This window comes from Periophthalmus magnuspinnatus, chromosome 3, assembly GCF_009829125.3.
Source record: "Periophthalmus magnuspinnatus isolate fPerMag1 chromosome 3, fPerMag1.2.pri, whole genome shotgun sequence".
Taxonomy (NCBI): domain Eukaryota; kingdom Metazoa; phylum Chordata; class Actinopteri; order Gobiiformes; family Gobiidae; genus Periophthalmus; species Periophthalmus magnuspinnatus.
Window position 1 is genome coordinate 34,405,172 of NC_047128.1, and position 22,215 is coordinate 34,427,386.

A 22,215-nucleotide genomic window follows, 5' to 3' on the forward strand; every position below is an offset into this window, starting at 1 on the left:
GCACTTCCTGTTTTACCACATGATGACGTCACAAGGTGGAACAGGGTGTTTCCAGTTTGAGAGAAGAACTCCGCCTAAATCTGCAGGGCTAATCATGTGTGAATGAAACAAAAAACACATCTCCAGGTCTGTTTTTGTTGAGGAAACATTATAAAATAGACAGAAAACAGCGTAATATGGCTCTTTTAAGAATGTTTTGAAGTATTGTGGACATAAATATCCTTGAAGTGACAATATTATCGCAATATTTCACCACACAGTCTGATTTATGTGCGTAGTACCTGAGTTGGGGGACGCTCATGACAAAAACGTGGCCTGTGCAATTTCATTTTCTCCAAATAAATAAAGCATAAGGCATTTTTTTGAATAATATCCACTCAGTTTGACAAGCTCCATTTGTTTTTCTCTGTCTTTATTTCTTATTATAATGACATAATAACAAACACGATGCTGCGTAGCTCTGTTTCCTCTGTTCCCGTCGCACTTACAGATGTCAGATGTCATTTCTTTTCTGCGTTTTTCGTCTCACGAGTTTGTTTAGCCCTGAAGGTTTTCCCCAGCTGCCAATCATTCACTTTTTACACTGGTGAAAATCCCACATCACCTCGTTCTTTTTATGAACGGCTGGTTTCTTGTTCGTCTTGTCGCGCCTCTTGTCTCGTTTTATCTTACCACCAGATGAAGTGAACGTTTCTGTGTCTTCTCTGCGTCTCAGATCACCTTCTTCATGCTGCTGTCGGCCGTGTGTGTGATGCTGAACCTGGCGGGCTCCATTCTGTCGTGCCAAAACGCCCAACTGGTCAACTCCCTGGAGGACTGTCAGCTGGTGAGAATGACTACATATAAATCTACTTCTAATCTACCAGTCCAGTTAGAAGTAACATTATCATCTTTTATGTACAAATTATACATGCAAAAAGGTGAAATGTTTGAGTTTGAACTATAAGTCGCAAGTCACACCAGCCAAAAAATGCATAATAATGAAGAAAAACACATATATAAGTCGCGCTGGACTATAAGTCGCAGTTTATTTTACAAAATCCAAGACCAAGAACAGACATTTTATCTTCAAAGGCAAGTTATAAAATGTGGAACAACAGGCTGAATATCAGTACATCACGCTAACGTAACACATTTATATTTATTCAGCGACATGAAGCACAGACAGAACTGAACACGTGTCTGGTTTGTTAACGTAACATATTAACCCCATAGCGTCAGATGCTATCGCCACCGTTAGACTCGTGGTTCCAGACTTTCCATTACCGTAACTCCGCAACCGATTGTGCTTCATGTAAATTCAAATTCTCAAAAGCAGAGGCATGAGGCTCTTTAAATATGTCACTGTCATTACGGTCATGTGCTTACGTCGCCCTCAAAGACGACCAATCAGAGGAAACAAAGGAAAAATAAGGATGGATATGTAAAATAGAGGTAGTTGTGTGAAAAAAGGCAAAAGTACACGCTGATACTTCCTTTAAAGTGATTTTTATGTCTATAAAAAAGAAAGAAAAAAGTGTATGCGACATGTAATGGTCTATAATGTGCTCAGTCCTTAAAGAGCTCCATGTTTCTGCTTTGAGACGCTGTTTGAATTTACACGATCGCACAATTAGTTGCGGAGTTACGGTAATGGAAAGTCCAGAAAGATAACTAAAACATAAACAAGCTAACAAGTTTACTCTAGATCTCAGTCCAAATCACTAAATCCACTGAATTCTTCATCCTCGGTGTCGCTTCTGAACAACTCTGGACGTAGATGAATCACTTTTTCTGCGTCATCAGACTCAGCAGAGCATGATTTTCTTTTAGAGGGTCATTTTTTCCTCAGACGTCTTTTAAATTGGCGTAAAATGTTAAATGTTCAGTGGTACAAGAGGAGTAGACACTGGTACACAAGTCTAGATCGCTCGCAAAGACAAAAAACAAAGATGTGAAATGATATATTTGCATAATTTCACATATAAGTCGCACCCAGGGACAAACTATGAGAAAAAGTGACACTTATAGTCCAGAAAATACAGTATATAGTGTCTCATTGCAGGATTCTTCACGTTGTAGCTTGCTGAGTAACACGTATCTTAATTCTGAGTCTGTCTTAACCGAGATAACCCCTGTCACCGGTTTACATTTTCCCATTTACATTTAGATGTAACTCAGAGCTACTTTCCTATTCAAAAATATTCAGGGGTTAAGAATTCTGACGTATCTGACTTGTGCATGTATTTATTAAGCCTTTCCTCTAACAGCCGCTGATTGGATGACATTGAAAACAGAATATATTTCAATAATAAGATGCTAAGCTGATTTTGGGATAAAGTTCAGTGTAACCCCATTATACAAAAACGTTATCTATGCTGTGAAATGCATTTATTCTCACACAGTATAAAGTCAGATGCTTTATGTTCCTCCCACGAGACTCCTCCCAAACTCCTGACTGAAATATTCTCCTCCTCGACTCCCCGATGTAATTAACCCTGGTTTGTTCAGTTCACGTCCTGCTTTTACTCAAACTGGGACAATTTGCCGACACGCGCTCCGCTACAGACACTTAGATCTCAGAATATCACGCAGGAAACTCCTGTATTTTACATCAAATCGCTGCTTAGTTTGGCTTCAGTGTGGCTCAAATCTTCATATATTCAGGGATAAAAGTTAACACACGTGAGTTTTACTGTTATACCCACACTACAATCTTTAACGTAGCTATTTTGGTCAGTTTTTATACAGCGCTTTTCCACGTTCGAGGTATTCAAAGCACTTTACATTAACCCAGGAGTGTCCAAACTTTTCGTACGTGCCACATATAAAAACACAAACCAAGCTGAGGGTCGTCTGAGGGTCGTCTGAGGGCCACAGACTCGTCGCCAATACAGTGAATACTTCAAATCTGTGTTATTATTACAAGTTAGACTGAACCACTACACCACATATGTCAAACTCAAGGCCCGTGGGCCAAATGCGGCCCTCCACATCATTTTATGTGGCCCCCGACAGGCTAAATTTAAAGGTATGATGGTCTTAAAATGTCATATTAGCAGGAGATACACAGTTACACAGACATATTTTTACTGCATATGCAATATTTGTAACTTGAATAAGTTATAAATACAGAAACAATGAATAAACAAGTTTAAAAAGTTGGATTTATTTTACATCTGGCCTTTTGAGGATCGCCGTTTTGCTGATGTGGCCCTCGGTGAAAATGTGTTTGACACCACTGCACTGGACCTTTATTCACACTTACATCCTCAACGGGACACATTAAATATTTGATACGGGCTTGTTAAAGTAGATGGGCAGATACACAGAATAGAAAAATAAAATAAATAGTAATAATAATAAATACACAAAAATAATACAATGTAGTAGTAATAATAATAATCATAATAATCATAATAATAGTAAATAATATTGTAAATAATATAAAAACTAAAATAATGAAAATAATCCCGTTCAGTTTGAATTCCTTCCGTACAGTAATTGCAACTGTTAATAGTGTAATAAAAGTCGAATTTTCAGTGAATTACATTATTATTATTTTAGTTTTATTTGTTGTTGGCTCGTTAATATAAAATAAATAAATAAATAAATAAATACCAGTACTTTAAAAAGAAACTTGAAAGGCTACAGACATTTATAATACATTTTATTGATTTAAATATGAAATAAATACTACTGCGTCTTTGAGTTTGACACCCCTGGCATTAAGGAACCTCTCACCCATTTGCACACACACACACACACACACACACACACACACACACACACACACACAGCATTCACGTGTGCGTCAGTGAATTTGCCAGTTATTTTTATGTTAAGAGCGGGATTCGAACCAGCAGCGTTTGGATCAGAGGAGAAACACTCTACAAACTGAGCTACTATCGTCCCGTTTAGTCGTTAAAACACAGTAAAACAAAAAGATTAAGTTCTATCTTTGAACATTCATTGATATTTTACTTCCGATACTTACTTTGTCCCTCATTAGCTACAATTCATTGCCTTATTCCTTAATATCTTTGGTAATGGATCCGGGAAATATTGTGGATGTCTGAAAAAAAAAAACTAGATGGTTTTAATAGAGTATAAAATGGTATGTTCCGGTAACTGTTTTGGTTTCCACAGTCCAAAAGTGCCGTCTGTCCAACTACGGAAGCTCTTATGAACACTTTATTTCACATTTGAGTTTAATTGTGCGAAGAAAAATCACAGTTTTATCATTATTCTTGATTAAAAACGACCAAACAACACTGAAATCCTACGTTTTCTTTCACGATCCCAGCGTATGAACTCACTTAACGATTAAAGTTTTGCTATTGTGACGGATAAAACCACACTTTGCCTTTAGGTTTAGGTTGTATAAATGTTGGAAAGTGAAAAACGCCGCATAAAAATGTGACTTTTTAACCATAATCACGAGCGTCAATTGACCGATGAGTCTTGACATCCGTAATTACATTGTTTAGGGAACATTTAATCCTCTTATGTTCAAATTTGCCTCACAAAAAGCAATAAAACCCCCAAATATCTGCGGCGTGTCCGTGTCTGTTGGGATGAGGTTTATGAGATGAGGCGTCATTTGACTGTGTAAGTTGATGCGGTTAGCTTTACTTGTAACGCCCACACTTCTGCTGCAATCTAATCTCGCCTTTTCTCTCCACCTGTTGGAAAAACTCTTCACTCTGGAAAAACAGTCCTTGGACGTATCAGCTTTGTACGTTCTGTGTCAGTCTGTTGAGAACATTGAACATTACTCATAAAGAAAAGGTCGCTCGTAGTTCGTGGAGCGTTTGTCCAGTGACTCGGAGGTTGACGGTGCGATTCCAGCTCCCACAGATAAACGCTGTCGTCGTTTTCTCGGGCGACGCACTTAACCCACTTTGCCCCCAGTGTCCGTGTGTATGAATGTGCGTTAATGCGTCAGTGATTCAGATCAGAAGTTTTATTTCCGTCGTCGCTGATAAGACGTTTTTCCGGTGATAAAGTGGCAAGGCGAGTTTATTTGTAGCACAATTCGTACACAAAGTAATTCAAAGTGCTTTACAGAATAAGGACATTAAAGTTACACAAATCAAAGCGTAATCACAAATAATCATCATAAATTTAAGATTAAAACAGAAGAGTGCAGGATAAAAACCTTTCAGTCACATGCACAGACAAACAGAACCGTTTTGAGCCTGGATTTAAACATTGTCAAAGTCGAGGCCTGAGTCACATCTTCAGGAAGAACGTTCCAGGTTTAAACTGCAGAAAACTTAAACGCTGATTCCTCATGTTTAGTCCTGACTCTGGGCACCAGCAGGAGGCCGGTCCCTGAAGTCCTCAGAGTGCGAGATGGTTCATGTGGCACTAACATGTGGGAGATGTTCTTTGGTGCTCGTCCATGGAGAGACTTGTTCACACTGAGCTGCTTTAAAGTCTCTGAGCCACAGGAGCCAGAGACCTGAGCCACAGGACACATGTGTGAAGTACTTCCTGGTTCTATCCTGACCCGAGCAGCAGTGTTCTGGATGTTCTGAATGTTCTGGATGTTCTGGATGTTCTGGATGTTCTGTATGTTCTGTTCTGTGGCTCGTTTGGAGAGTCCAGTGATCAGGACGTTACAGTCGTCTAATCTACTGGACACAAACGCAGGATAAGTCTCTCTGAGTCTGGTTTGGACAGTTTACCTTTGATTTTTGACATGTTTTTAGATGTAAAAAGCTGCAGATGTTATTGATTTGATGTAGCTGTTAAAGTTCAAGTCTGAGTCCATTATTACCTCTAGATTTCTCGCCTGATTTGAAGGTTTTAGAGAGAGAGACTGGAGGTGACACTTTATGTTTCTGTGGGACAAAGATGATGACTTGAACTTGAGTCTTGAGTCTGAGTTTATCTGGAGAAAGTTGTTTTTCCTCCACACACTGATCTGTTGATGCAGTGAGTGAATCCACTGGTCCATATTCACCTGCTGCAGTGAGACATAGATCTGAGCGTCATCTGCAGAGTCGTGGTTGGACATTATTGCCGCGTATTAACTGGCCTAACGAGTGCAACATAAAACACTGAATAAATACAAATAAGGGCATGCACGAAATTAAAAAAGATATGCTTAAAAATAAAAATGTCGTAAAGATTGACAGGGAAACCAAAGAGACAGGACTCGGGGAAACAGAACAGAGTTTATTTGTAGACGTAGGAAATTGAAGGTCGTCGTAACAGACAGTTGGGAGCGGCGCTGTAAGACGTCCGGGAGCAAGTCGCGGGGTCACAGGGTCAAAGAGCTGGTGTGTTCATTAGTGATGTGGCTGTTTGTTGAAGACGTACGCGGTGACGTTCGAAGCCTCGGAAAGCGGCCGTACCACGTGACTGATTCAGGAAACGATTGGCGGGGATTGGAGCGCGATTCTAAATAAAAGAGACAGTGAAACGCAATGGATTCCCTCTCACGTTTTGTGTATTTGGGTTATTGCGCTTCTTTTTTTTTAACACACATTCACTCGTTGCATAAGCACAGACATAAACAAAGTAACACGAGCACAATTTACGTCACAACTCTCTCTCTCCAACTTCGCAATTTTTCTTCAGACCCCCCTTTTTATTGTAAGCACCCAGCATGTTATACAATTTTTTGTCCACATGATGGCGTAGTTAGAGATGTTACGCTCGAGTCTGTGATCTCAGAGCGGCGTCGGGCTCATGAACCCGAAGTGTTTGCGAAGCCCTGATTCGACGTCGGATTCACGTGGCTAAAAATCACGTGACCATGACATACGGGGCTTCATTACGTCAGCACTATGTTTCGAGCTCTGGGAAGTTTGAAGGGGATTGGCTTGTAATTATGTCATAGCTATAAAAGAGTTCAGATAAGATAAGATAAGAGCAAAAGACCTGTCTAGTTAATGTAAACCCCCTAATGCCATACATATAAATACGCAGCAGGTGTCGCTATTCTAACATCACTCTCTGCTTCGAAACAGTTTGCCATTTCAAAGCAGGTGTTTCATAGTGATTCAGTGGTTCACGGGGCTTCAGTTTCTCCAACATTAGGCGTAGTGGAGCAAATACAGCACCTTGAAGCGTCGACCCGCGTGTGGAGCTTTTGTCTGCGATGCTTCATGGGGCTTCATCTTGCGGAAGATCCAAGGAGTGGAATCACGGTGGCTATACGAGCGAGTAAACCGGAGCGTGACATGAAGCGGACGTGACGATCTGGCCTCGAGTGTCGGTTCCTCAGTCCTTTTCTACTCGCAGGTGAATTGTCTGATGAGGAGCGGGTGTGTGGAGGTAGTGCCAGAGTCTCCGCCCAGCTCCAGGTGCAAACACAGAAGGGAGGGGGGAAAACAACACAGAACACACACAAAAAAAACAAATCCTGACAGGTGACTGGTGTTATAAAGCGTCCAGGTTAGTGCAGATATTCTAAAGCACAGATGTAAAGTGCTAAAGGTGGAAAAGTGCTGTATAAAAACATGAGTATTTACCTTCTAATCCTCTCACAGTATCAAACTTTATCATGTTTTATTGTGAGAAGAAGCATCGCGGTTTTATTCATATGATTCATGATTGTTACGTACTGTATTTATGCTTTTTATTATTATTATTCTTCATTTATTTTCTTAATATTCTTGGTGTTGGATGTGAGCAGCTTGAATTCAGACTTCCTAAATGATAAAGTAAAGTTAATGTGACACAAACAAACAGATAAAAACACTTTACATCGACGTTTACTTTATTTATTCCAAAACTGTCTTACGTCTTAAACTCAGATCTAAATTTCTCTTGTCTCCCTCCCTGTCTCTGTTTACTATGTGTCTGCGTGTCGTGCGTCTCTTTACGTTGTCTTGATGTTTGAGTGCGGATGCGTGTTCCCTCCTCCTCTTCCTCCCTCTTCTCAGCTGAAGTTTGACAGTGACGGAGTGTGCGTCTGCTGCGAGCTCCAGCAACAGAGCTCCAGCTGTAACAACCTGGGAGAGACGCTCAAACTCAACCCCCTGAGGGACTGCAACACCATCCGGCTGCGCCTCAAGGTGAGTGGGTCTGTCCTGGGACCGGTCTGAGGACTCGTGAGCGCACACGGGACGGGGAACACCAAGCACCCCCTGAACGCCGTGTTCTTAGAGGTGCTGAGGACATAGAGAGGCATGGAAAGAAATGGGGTTTTGTTCATATAAAGCTACAAAATTGACCAAACTTTATAAAACGTGTGTAGAGAAACTATCCAGGATATAAAGAACAAACAAAACTGTCAGATAAAACCTTTTGATTCTCAGGTTTTTGCACATGGCGTTCTAATTACACTGGTAAATGTGTCTTGCTGGGTTTTTCTATATTATATTTTACTTTATCTTGTATTTTTGATCAACTGTTTCCAAATGTTGATGATTGTTTGCATAAATTAGGAACAAGGAATAAATATAAACTTGTTTTACTGCCACAAAATTCAATCGTTTTATCCTCATAGAACCTGGTGTCCACATACACTGTCCGGCCAAAAAAAAAAGTCCCCACCTGGATTTAACTCAGCAAATACGCTGTCGTTGCTGCAGTTGGTCTGGTCTATGTTCAGCAGAATGAGGTCAGCTGACACCTGAATAAACCGAATGACCAGGTTATTCCATCAATGGATATTTTCTTTCTTTCTGGATTTACAGCAAATCTTCTCTGCAGAATCGACTTTTTAAAGCTTTTAACCAGGCTATAGTTGTTTCTTCTCACCATTTACTCACCCAGAGTCGTATCTGGAATGATTCGTGCATGTTTGAGCATCTTTAATCGATTATTTTCAAGACGCCATTTTGCTGATCAGTCCTCTTTTTTTTTAATCGGTAAGACCTGCAGGATTCAGCGAGTGTCAAAGATTATAGCTACACTGCCTGGCCAAAAAAAAGTCGCCACCTGGATTTAACTCAGTAAATAGGTTGGAGTTGCTGCAGTTGGTTTGGTCTAGGTTCAGCAGGACCTTAACCCCATTGAGAATCTTTGGGATGAGCTGGAGAAGCTTTGTGCAGCGTCAGACTCGACCATCATCAATGCAACAGGTGAAAAACTAATGCAACACTGGATGGAAATGAATGTTGTGACGTTGAAGAAGTGAAATCGAATCAAAGCTAAAGGCGGAACAACCAAATATTAGAGTGTGTGACTTTTTTTCGGCCAGGCAGTGCATTTGGACAACACATTTTTGGTTGTTTAAGCCACAATACTATGTTATTTTTCTCTACAAGGTCCTGGCGTCCACATGAGATCATTAAACTGTAACTTAAAGGCAACAGAAGAGTTTAACACATAATATTTAGATTCAAGATAGACTTTGTTAAAGGCCACATTGATCCAAGAGGCACAAATGTTGTTTCTTGTTGTTTTTTACACAGGACAAATGTTGTTTCAGGCTCTTAATAAATAGTTTTTGCCATTCATTATTCATTATATATGTGATTTTATTTTGTTCGATCAAAATCATTAAAAAGTAGAACGGATATCTTTATATGTGGACATCATTTTTCTCATAAAGTGAAAAGATAATTATTTATTTTTACACTTATAAGGTTCAATCAGCCCAAATAACAAAGAGAAATTAATAAATCCATGAAAAATCTCAGGTCTTAGGAGGTTAATAATAATAATAATAATAATAATAATAATAATAATATATAATCCATCCCATTAAGCAGTAAAATGTATAAATGTAATAATTCAAATCTGTAAATACAATGAGTGTTTTTGTACATACTGGATTTGTGCAGTGCAGTGTTGCAGTTTTACGCTGTTGCTCCATCATTGCGTTGTTACCCTTGAGCAAGACACCGCACCTGTCTCCGTGTTTGGACGTAGTTTGAGGAGCAGACAGACGGCACATCTGTCGACACAAACGGCTGCGGATGTAAACGTAGATTAGCGCGTGTTGTGTCTGAGGTCGAAATAGGATGAGATTGACAAAAACCATTAGTGAAAACAGTTTGACAGATTCACTGAGCCGGGAGCTTTTGGAAACACAGATTAAGATTTGGCTTCGAGCTTTTCATATTTGATTAAAAACATACGCCCCCAGTGTTGCTGATTCAGATTCAACCCTTGTGAGTTTGAAAGACTTTGCACTTTTGTTTTTGTCAGTATTTAATGACACAAGAAGATCGAACTCACTAAAACGTTAAAGTAACTATCGCTGGCATGGATAAAGAAACTGCTGCGGATGTTTTGTGACTGCGATTGGGAATATTTGAGTAACTTTGACATTGTTTTGACGTAATGTTTAATGTGAAATAACGCACCGATAAAAGCACGGTCCCCGCTGTAAACACACACTCGTCCGTTTGACTTCGATGGCTCTACGTTCTGATGCAAACTTTGATTCAGTGTAAATGATGTGAAGTGTTTTGTAGCAGAGTGGATGAATTGGCCGAGCGGAGGAGAGCGGCGCCGGCGTTTGTCTTTCCCCCAGAGGCGCAGCTCTTAATATTCAGCTGCAGCATCAGGCCCGAGCTGGTCTGAGATCTGCAGATTATCAGGAAGCCAACAGTCGGCTTTACGAGCGCACGGGGCAGGGGAAAGTGACGGGCTTATCAGCGGAGGGGAGTTTAGATGCTCTGCAGAAATAAAAACTGTTGGACGTAATGGAAAGGCGTCCGTTAGTCGCTATTAACACGGTCATTCGGTCATAATTGAGAAACTGCGTGTGTGTTTTACGTAACCTTTCGCTGCAAGCTGGATTGTTGCGATTGTTGGGTTTTTAAATTCACAAGAATCGTCCCACTGATCAGTTTGAGTCTGCACAATGTTTGGTGTAGAGCAGAAAGTGTAGATTTACCAGAGCGGGCCTTGTGCAGTACATGTATTTAAATGAAAATGATGTCGTTTTAGTATCGTAGCTTCTCAGTCGGCTGCTGTGATTGGCTGAAACTCAACTGAGAGTCCGATTTACTCAATGATCTCAACAAATGTCATTCCAGATCAATATTATGGATCTAAACTGTCAATCTATTCAATATTTTTGATGAAGTGCTGTCCTTAAGTATACATTTATCTGTACATTTTACTTTTTAGTGGTACTTTTTCCTTTTCCTTCTCTACATTTGAGAGCAGTATCTGTACTTTCTCCTGCTCTACATTTTTAAACTAGGCTGAAAAGTGAAAGTATTTTGTATTATTGTTTGAGAGCTGCTGAAAAGCCGGAGGGGAGTTTATCTTTTAACACATTTGTAGTTTGAGCAAACAGAATTATACAAATAAAAACAGCGAGGAAAAAGACGATCGATTCAACTGTTTTTGTTGAACAAACTCAGCACAAATCTTTATCAAAATCACTACATTTGAAGCTTTATAAGACTCAAAATCTGCACAAATTACTGTCACTTTTTGCTCTTTAAACACATTTTTGAACAGATACTTTTACTAACGTCGATTTTTTCATGTGATACTTTTACTTGACTAGTTTTTAGCTCCGGTATCTGTACTTTTACAAAACAGAGTACTTCTTCCAGCTCTGTACAAACCTGTGTGCTCTTTGTAAGTTAGTAAAAAAGTTTGACGTTTAAAAGAAAATTCTACCGCAACAGTGAAGTTTGAACCGAGAACTCACCTCTATGACTGACTGCGGAACATTGATGACAAATGAAATAGTCGCTACGCTGATAGAAAATGAGCCTTGTCAATTTGATGGTGTAGAAGTGGGAATTAGTGGTGTAAACCTTTATTAAAAGTGTCAGAGTCATCCCGTGTATTGAGTTATGTCTTGGCCCCGCTCCCTTGAGTTTGCTTTGCCCTTAATGAATGCTCTGCTCTTGGAATAAAACCCTATTCTCCAGAGAAGCGCTGTATTTCTGAGCAGTACTTTTTGAAAATGAAATCTACATCTCATGCATATTCACGTTCATTTGTACCAAAACCACTTCCCGTTGTTTTGTCTGCATGTAAATCCTTCTGTCAGTCTCGTACTTGAGCCGGGGGCTGTGGACAGGGAGGCGGGGAGGAAAGAGGCGGGAGAGAGGAGCGATAATTTGTGATTTCCTGTAACGGGATGGGTGCACGACCTCGCTTGATAACCTCACCGGAGCCACGGGCGCCGCCGAATCGAGAGGAGGTTAAATATGTAGTGAGCAGCCGTGTCAAACATGTTACATTTATCTGCACAGAAGGACTTATTATGCTGCTGTTTACATGTATCGCTTTGTACAGACAACAGATGATTAATGATGCAGCAGACGCGTTTGAGAGTGTTATCTCCTCGTGCAACTCATCCCGCAGAAAGACAGGACCTTCTTTTAGCTTTATACTTGTACTTTTACGCTCTACTTTGCATGAAAACACGTCAGTTTGTCCTTGTAATGCCAGAGTTTATAGACTTTATGCATAAATGGACATTGCTACCATGCTACCTGCCACGTTCCAAAACAGGAAGTGAGAATAGACGCGCTTCGACTCTGGCTTCAATTCGCTTTCTATTGTAAAACTGACATCTTTTTCTGCAACTGCTGCTGTCAAACTCGTCATTTAGTCTTAAAACGTCCGTATTAACCCGCTCTACATGCTCCTGGTGTTTTTATTTTGTTATTGTGTCCATAAAACAAATCAGGCGCCTTCTTCCCCCCGAGGTCTCTTCCTTTAGCATGTGCAGTATTAGTATTCACAGCTCAAAAAGTCAGATTTATTGAATGAATTGTGCACAAACGACAAAGAGCTGTTGCCCCTGATAGTGTCGATAAATGAACATACAAACTGTGTAGTTCAAAATAATCGTACCAGTCTTAATCTGCTGGACACATCGTCTTGTACGCTAAAAAACAAGAGATATGTCCGTGTGTAACAACAGATATCACAAAAATGAGGTCAAAGAGATAGATAATATGACACATTAGGTCAGATAGACGACAATACAGATCAATACAAGTAAAAATTTAAGGCAAAAAATGACATAATACATTCGATTTCATTCATGTGACCTGTTTAAAGTGTTGAGGCGGGAAATATCGGCGCACAGTTAATGCAGAAATCTAACTTTTTAGCCTTTAAAACGATTACAGTTTCTTTTTCTTTCATTACTTTTCTCAAATCTTTCACTTCTTTCGTTTTATCTTCACCTCAGTACGTTTACCTGTAGATAAAACGATAATTTACATAGAATAAAGTTACACTATGTTAAAATAGTAAAAGCCAAAGTTAAATCTGTCAACTGGACAAAAAGCTGTAGAACTGAAGATGTTTCGCTTTTGTTCCGGTCCAGAATTACACAGAAAATATATTAAAATAACTGTATTCTATTTATGTAGCGTTTTCGTGAACACTTCAGAGGTTCTGTCCTTTTGCCTTCCCCGTGAACTCGTCTCACACTGCGCCGTCACGTGCTGGGCTCGTGTTAAACGCTGTGACAGCCTCAGCGCAGAGTCCAGTGTGTGGAGGTTACACTAAACCTCACAGGGCTTTTCCATCAGGCTTCACACCGCTCCCCGAAGAGCTCACAGCTTCTACTTCTCTGTCCTTGAGACGCTCGCAGACACGAACAGGAAATACGGTGGTGCGGAGGTGTGGTGATAAAAACCCTGATATAATCCATCTGTGAGCTCCGATACAAGCTTCGTGTCTCGCTAAAATAAGTCAGTATTTAAATATCAGGCTGGAAGTTACACATGGATGATCACAGACGGCACGTTGGGACCTTTACGACGATGTAAACACTTAATCAGAGGAAATATAAGTGTTTAAACTGATCTAATACTAATGCTAAACTAATCTAAATCTCAACTTTATCAAAATACATCAATGACAAGTCAATTAACGCTATTTTAACATCACTGATTTCACAAATATCTGCTTTACTAAACACAGAAGCTTCCTCTGGTGAAGTGTTTACGTCGTTTTTTGTGATTATCTATAACTTGCTGTCTGGTTTTTTAAGTATTGATTCATTTTTGCACGACTCTGCTAAATCCTCACAGGTGCGAGACGAGCGGCTTCGTATTTTTTGAGAAAACTGAAACGATTCTTCGCTGAGAAACGGGCTGATTCCTGGGTTTCGGTGAACGTCTCGACTTTCTGTATTATTTCGTACAGATGGGGGCAGTTAAAATGAACCTCCAAAGCTTTCAGTACTGAATGAAAACACAATTTGAGCTTTACGTCGTTGCTTTGTGTGAGAAACTTGCTGACGATGAACCTCTTTGTCGCCTGAAACTTTAATCCCAATGTTTGTCCGATTATGTTCCGTTTTGGAGATCACTGAAACGCTAACGATCGACTGAACCCGCAGCTTTAAAGACTCATATGTGAGAGATTTAACGCAGAAACTGGATTATAGATCTGCGTCAAGCTATATTTTGTAAACTATTTTTAAGGTAAATTCATAATCTGCGTTGCACCAGGTTCAGGAACAAACTATAAAGTCAAAACAACCCTCCATTTTGTTCTTTCCTGGAAGTGAAGCGCTCTTCTTCTTCTGCAGAGGACATTGTAACAGCCCACGGCAATTACAGCCTCATTTATTTGACGATACATATTGGAAATGGGTCTAAAATAAAGCCACTAAAAGCTGATCATTAGAGCTTTAATAATAATGGCATATGGCAGCATCAAAGGGTTATGTCCCCGCTCCACGGACCTACAACAGTGACTTCTGCTCATCGAGGAGACATTATTCTTTGCTCTGGGCTTGAGTTGAGTTAATGATGCTTTATGGGCTGTTTATCGAGGCTGGGAACTTTACAAGGAACAACGTCTTATTTTTGTCCTATACAAATATTGTTTTATGTGCACATGTCCAGTGTATGTGGTGTTTTTGACTGTCTGTGTTTTATCTTCTACAAATCTGCTGTTACTTTGAACAAAATGAATTATAAGGTTGTTAGATGTGGATCCCAGGTTATTATAGTTATTTCTGTGGTATTTAAAGGGAATCTGATGCTTGAAAATAAATAAATAAATGAATGAATAAATGATTGAACAAATGAATAAATAAAAAATATAAATGAATAAATAAATAAATAAAAATAAATGAATAAATGATTGAACAAATGAATAAATACATAAAAATAAATAAATAAATAAATAAAATAAATAAATAAAAATAAATAATAATAAAATAATAAAATAATAATAATAATAATAATAATAATAATAATAATAATAATAATAATAATAATAATAATAATAATAATAATAATAATAATAATGATTGGATCAACAAATGAATAAATTAAAAAATAATAATAATAATAATTAATTAATAAATATTGCTTTATATTAACTACCAGTGGTGGATGAAGTACTCAAGTGTGTTATTTAAATAAAAATGCAGATACAGAGGTAAAAAGTTACTCAACTAAAAGTACCACATGAAAAAAACTTCTTAAGTAAAAAAAGATGGTAAAAATAACTCCAAAAATCATATGAAAAGTTCTTTTTACTTTTCAGTCCTATTCAAAAATGTAGTGGAGTAAAAAGGACAGATACTACTCTCAAATGTAGTGAAGTAAAAGTAAAAAGTACACGCTGTAAATGTACTTAAGTAGAAAGTAGATACCTAAAAATTCTAGTATATCACTATATTACTGCATTTTTCTTAATAGACTTTTGTTCATTTTAAATTAAGTTTGTGATCATGCTAAATTAAGGCTATTTAAGGTTAAATTAAAGTTAAATTATTATGAAATGCTAAAACAAATACGTCCCTTGCAAAGTGCTGGTTACTGACTTATTTGGTTTCCCCACAGGAGCTGCTGTTCAGTGTGTGCGCTCTGAATGTGATCTCCACCATCGTGTGCGCTCTGGCCACCGCCATGTGCTGTATGCAGATGGTGTCCACGGACGTGCTGCAGATGGTGAGGCTCCCGACATGAATCATTCTCTTTATTCTCTATAATGTGGCTTTGGTCTGGGGGTCGAGTGGAGACGCTGTGGAGGTAAAACAATACGGTTTAACTGACTTTGACTGGGCATAAAGTCATTGTTACCTGCACAGAACAAAAATAAAACAACGTATGTTTTTGTAAAATGATGCACAGTTTGATTTTAGTCCAGGGGTAAATGCTCTTTCCGTCAAAAGCCTCTGTAAGTGCTCGGTAGAGTGTCATCGTACATTATAGCATTTTCACTTAGCTTAATGTCAAACCAAGGGAGATTTAAGACGCTAAACACTAAATATGGTTCTTTTATTTAATTTTTTACATTGATTTGCTAATGTTTCTCATTTTGCACATCTGATCTGTAATGTACAATGTAGTTAGTTTAATTCCAAGCTCCAAAACGTTCACTTTCACATGATAAAATGATTATTATATAGGCTCCACTAACCACTTTTGGTTTGCCCCACGTTGAGATGGTGCAAAATATTATCAAATATCAAAAAATAAATACAAAAATGTTCTTGTTTCTTGACTAACATTTCTCATTTAACCTTTGAGTTATCTAATAAAATGCTAGCAAACTAAAAAGCCAACATTAAATCATTTTTGTTATATAATAGGCTATTTCTGTACATACTAAAATTACAATTAACTTTTTTTTTTGTGTTAAATTGTCCTCTTTAGATACAAAAACGTCCCCAAATACAAAATCACGCCCAGAACAGCATCAGTAAAGAGCAGTGTCTGGATGAAGCTGTTCCGTGTTAAAGGACAAAGCGCCGAGTCTTATCTGGAGCCGCCCGCCACATTTCCCTAGGAGCGTTTCCCATTTACCACGAGAGGTGTTCACCTTTTATTTAGCTGAGTAAATTTAGCTGAGTCAATAGCAGCAGAGGAGCAGAGATTAGGACGAGAGCCGGGACATTTGGACCATTTAGGACAGAATACGGTGGAGAACACGGCGGTTTGGAGTCTGATCTTACTGTGTGTTAGAAAAGTGCAGTGTTTTCCGATCATCAACAGTTAGCTTTGTTGAGCGTTATCAAACAGTGCTTAGTTTTATTTCCGTTGTTGCGTTAAACTGTCCTAACACAAAGAATAACATAATACATCTGTGTAATCCCTCAGTCGTCCAGGTCTGAGCTAGACTAAAAACCAAACGTTAAATCTGTTAACTGGACAAAACGTTGTAGGAGTGAAGACGTTTTGCTGCTCATCTAAGCCACTTCTTCACTCCCGGTCAGATTGCCGGTTATCTTTGTTTCCCTTGTTTGCTTTGGGTCTGATGGTGGCGTTATAGACGGGGGATGGATGATGTCTAAACGCTCCATTCCTGTCTTTTCTAACACAAATTGTTTCTTTAACTCCCGCCTCAAACCATTTCTTTTCTTTGGCTCAGATCTGAACCTCACACGTCACACAAAACGCACAAAACACACAAACTCTGAACTATATTTAACTTTGGGTTTTACTAACAATTAACATATAGTTTTATTAACAATGATTGAAAATCCCAATAAGTTTAGTAAGGAACAACTCTATGTAAAGGTGCACTGTGTCACTTTTGAACACGGAGACGTTATTATTTCGCAGTACGGCATTAAACTTATCTATCTCCATGGCAACAAGCACTTAACAGCACTAGACTAATTTACAGATCAGGCAACCCCACTCACAGTAAAAGTGCATTTAGTTTGTTTTGTTTTTTAATCTTTTCTATCTGTAATTGGATAAATGCCAGATAGATTTAATGCCATACTGTGAACCATTTCTGACAAAGTAATACCATCTCCGTGGGTGTCCCTGGGAGATGGTGAAGTTACATAATGCACCACAGTCCTGTCCGTGAGGCGTCAGCAGCTGCAGAAGTTCACACAGACGCTCAGACAAAACCAGACCAAAGCTGATGAGGTTTGAGGAGTTTGTTTGTCGTTTGTTGCTCCAGTTCATGCCACACAGAGCGCGCGCCCTGAACGCCGACTGCATGACCCCGCACGGGACCATCCTGCACCAGACTCTGGACTTCGATGAGTTCATACCCCCGATCCCCCCTCCTCCGTACTACCCCCCGGAGTACACCTGCACCCCCTCCATGGACGCGCAGAGGTGAGAATCCTGCAAAAACACACCTGCATCGCACATGTAAGAGGAAATGGAGATTTAATGAAAGATATACAAGTCACACAAGTTATTGGATTAATTTTAAGACATTTGATACGTCATGATCAAACCGTTTCAGCCTTATTTCACTCTCAGGTTACCATTTGTGGAGTACGTGACAGTTTGTGTGTAGACTCTGCACACCTGACTGGGCGACAGGAGCATTGGCGAAGAGGCACTTAGCTGAAAACGTTTTTAAAGAAGACTCACGCACACTGTCTCACTCTTAGTTCACTTTTAGTACAGCGTTTCGGTCCCTCTGACCTTCCTCAGGTCTAATACGTGACCAGAGTACACAATTGTTGCAAGTTAATCTCATTTAAGTCAGTAAGGTGGAGGTAGGAGGTGCATAAATCTACTGAAATATAACTCAGATTAAGCTAATGATGAATAACACTGGTCAAAAGCTCATGAAAGTGGATTTTACATAATACGTCGCCTTTAATCACGCCGTTTCCTCACCTCGTCGTGGGGCTCAGCTGCCGTCGCACTAAACCTGACCTCTCCCTCATCATCTCCTCCATTTTCTCCAGTCCTGCGTTGTCGCCGCCGGTGAAGCCATTTGGCCGACAGCCGCATCTGTTTGTCAATTATGCCATAAATATAAACAAGGCAGTGGCGGCGTTTATAGCGTGGCAGCCCAGTGTCATGACATCATCACAGGCCAATGATTGGTGGAAACGTACAGGTTGTATTTCATGCTCTGGCACTTTAGAGGAGAAGGGGCTGGTAATTAAAAGATATGACTGAGCGCTTGACTGCACCCCCTTAATTGGTGCCATGTGAAACTGTGATAGACCACACTTAATAATACAATATGGATGGATTACATTGTGGAGGGACTGAAAAAGCAAATGCTGTTTTAAAATCTTGTTCTTTATGTTGTTTCCAGGGGCTTGCATTTGGATTTTCCTCATTCTCCTTTCAGTGCCATTTATGGAGTTCCCATCAACAGTCCCGGGACCCTCTACCCCACAGACCTGCCTCCCCCCTATGAATCTGTGGTGGGACAGACTCCAGCCAGTCAGGTTTGTCATAGGACTGTGTTACTAATAGTATCTGGAATGATCTGTTTGTTTTTACTTGAGAGAAATGTGTCCATAGATATCCTTTAACGTAGTACTAGTATAAATGGTCCTTATTTTTGTGTATGTTAATGGATGCTATCACTGTATTTCACAAAAGACTGTTGTAGGTTGTTGAATTGGTTGGTGGAACGTGCCAGATTTCTCTAACAATATTAATAACATCATGAAAATATTGCCCTAAAATGCCCTAAAACAGGCGAGTGACTCATGATGGACTCTGTATTTAGTTGTTGCCTCACAGATCATAAAAGCTCTTGTTTATGCCTAATGTTCCTGGAGGTTCACTCTGTTGTTGTGTGAACTGTCTGATTATTGTGGAGAATGGTGTGGTGCTATAGCGCCCTCTGCTGACCAAACTGAGACATTCACTATTATTATTATTACAAGCCAGTTTTTTTATGTTGTATTTATGCATTGTTGCATTGCTTTTAATTTGATTTTACTGGAAAGCACTTTGGTCACCTTGAGTGTTGTAAAGCGCTCTATAAATAAACGTTGATTGATTGAAACATATTTCAGTTATAATAAATGAATATTCTCCTCGACAGGTCACTACAAGCATTGAGCAGCCGGGCACAGGGTCCAGTCTGTGTGACCGAAACACCACTGCAGGACTCAGCACTCAGGGTGAGAGCCAGAGGACCAGACCTCATGACTGCATGTCCTTATAGTGTGTTTCTATTGAACATTTAAATGTTTGTCTCTCAGCCTCAGTGGACAGTGCGTCTCTGATGGTGTCTGAGGTGGCTGATCCGGACCAGACCTGCTCCTCTGAAGACCTGTGCTCTCTGGAGGTGCAAGGCTCAGACCTGTCTCCTTACGGGACCCTGCACACGGCCCCCACAGACGGTAGCTGCAACAGCCTGGAGCTGTGCACACGACACTCTCGCTGTCACCGCGGCCTGGTGTGCTCCGAGACGCGCCCCAGTGACACGGGCTACAGCGAGTCGTCGCACACTCAAGAGGAACGCTCTCCAGACTGGTCCTCTGGGAACTACAGTAATCTGGACCAGGAGGATTCCGCCGAACACACTCACCCCAGTGAGGAGCTGCGAGCCATGCACATCAGCGACGAGCTGGCCTCAGCCAAACAGCTGCCAGAGGAGCCCCCCAAACCCTCTGCCCACTCCCTCATAAAGGCTCGCATGATGAGCCGTAAGCTGACTCTCCCCGTCACTGTGTCCCCTCCGCCGCAGCCCTGCTCCCCCACATCAGTGGCCTCTTCTGGGGGAACATCTGCCTTTAGCCCCCTGGCTCCGTCTCTGTCCCCCTCCCCTCCAGTTCGGGCACGAGGCCCGCGGTTATGTTTCAGTGTCTGGTCTCCTGCTTCGTCACAGCCCCCTTCCACCTCCTCTACCTCAGCTCAGGGCAGCTCCCCTGACCGGCCGCGAGGGCTGAGAGCGACCAGGAAGTACCGCAAACTGGCACGCATCGTCCGCTCCACCAGCGACCCCCTCGCATGCTCCACCACCTCCGGAGGTCTGTTTGAAAAAAACTGTTATTTCCTGAATAAAGAAAGAAAGAAAATGCAGCAGATATATAACATATGAGAATTGATATTTTTCAGGAGAAAATTATGGCTGTGCTGCAGCAAACAACCCTGCTGAGGATTCAGTGCGTATTTCACCAGAACAAGGTACATTTATAAAACCTAAGGCAGTCACTTTGTTGGAGTAATTCAATGTATCAAAACAAACTAACTTGATGTGTTTTAGTGGGCAGCAAACCCAGTCATGGCAGCGCTAAGAAGCAGCAGAAAGAAGCCAAAAAGATGGACCTTCAAGTGAAATCGCGGAGCATGCACTCTCAGCCCTCGCACGAGCGCCCTCACTCTCTGGCCGATCTGAAGATGTACAAAGACACCAAAATCCTGGTGGCCAAGTTTCTGGAGCACTCGAGCTGCAGTCTACCTCCTGAAGTCCAACAGGTCGTCAACAACATCAAGTGTGTCATCAAGTCCGATGAGAAACACATGGAGGAGGCTATTTTCAGCGCCAACGTCATTGACCAGGTAGCTGAATTAGATTTGCTGCTGTGGGGAAAAGGGTTCTCTCTCTTACATTTATACCATTTCATATGCTAGAAGTACAGTATATAATAATATAGTATCATTGTAAAATAAATAAATAAATAAAAATATATAACAGGAGAGAGTCACTGTTCAGAAATTGCACTGATTACCACCTATACCCCTTCTATTTTACCACCTTTTTTAAGTGTAACTCCTATAACCTGGCTGCTTTTTCACTGTTGGGGAATCTGTCAGTTGTTTCTGTGTTATAAACATGTAGACTGTTGGTGCGTTACACAAGTATTAGTACTAATCTAATACAACCTCTTTGTTGTGCACAGATGATGACGCAGAGGATCACAGGTAGTCCCAGAAAGCATACCTACGAGGACCTGCACCTTCAGAGCTGTGGGGCCCTGAGCTCCTCCCCCTCCCCCTCTCTGCACCGTCCCACAAACACCCAGCCACACACAACCAGCGCCTCCAGCAACCCCTCAGACTCCCCTTCATCTGAACAGGGCGTTTTGTGCAGAGAAACTATTCTTTGACCTCAGTGAGAACACCGAGGGGTCATTTCAGGGCACTAGTGCGGCCGCTTGGAGCACGGAACACTCCATGTCCAAGCAGTGACTTACAACTGCTCTTGCGTTGGGAGATTAAGTGCAAAGTATTGTGGGATTGCAGCAGTTTGCCCGAAATGGACTCCATGCATCTTCTATAGTGCCCAGAGAGACTGTGCCAAGTCATCAGCAGAAATGGTAGCAAACTGAAGACTGAGCCTGCCACTGTCTGTAGTGACGTTTTCTCATCAAAAACAGGAATGTTTCTCCCTCAGGGGATGTTTTCTACCGAATTTCCTCTATAAATATATAAGTTTTTGCTATGTTGGATGTTGGAGTGCCAGGCAATGATTAATGTTGCTCTTTTCCTTTAAAGACATAAAGGGTTGTTTTGTATTAAAATGTGAACTGACCAGTCTGGGCACATAAGCCGTTGTTTTCAGGCATTGTGGAGCTGTTTCTGATGGTGAGGTGGTGTGTATTTATAGTGCCACTGGTTCAAGAACATTGCAGATGTGGAATATTTAACTTACCTCATTGTGTAAAAATTCTTATCAGTGTTATAATAAACGATGGATTTC

At 40.5% G+C, this 22,215-nt stretch overlaps 1 protein-coding gene across 1 annotated transcript in view; it reads left to right on the forward strand.

The window, feature by feature from the left end:
• fam189a1 (family with sequence similarity 189 member A1) overlaps positions 1 to 22,147 on the forward strand; it is a 126,563-nt gene extending 104,416 nt beyond the window's left edge. Inside the window, exons 3-12 of the mRNA XM_033987668.2 lie at positions 716 to 826; positions 7,881 to 8,012; positions 15,684 to 15,791; positions 17,761 to 17,921; positions 18,868 to 19,003; positions 19,612 to 19,690; positions 19,772 to 20,542; positions 20,631 to 20,699; positions 20,779 to 21,074; positions 21,416 to 22,147. Of these exons, the coding sequence (XP_033843559.2) occupies positions 716 to 826; positions 7,881 to 8,012; positions 15,684 to 15,791; positions 17,761 to 17,921; positions 18,868 to 19,003; positions 19,612 to 19,690; positions 19,772 to 20,542; positions 20,631 to 20,699; positions 20,779 to 21,074; positions 21,416 to 21,622 (2,070 nt within the window). The 3' untranslated portion in view covers positions 21,623 to 22,147. The remainder of the gene's footprint in view (positions 1 to 715; positions 827 to 7,880; positions 8,013 to 15,683; positions 15,792 to 17,760; positions 17,922 to 18,867; positions 19,004 to 19,611; positions 19,691 to 19,771; positions 20,543 to 20,630; positions 20,700 to 20,778; positions 21,075 to 21,415) is intronic.
• Positions 22,148 to 22,215: the final 68 nt, after the last annotated feature.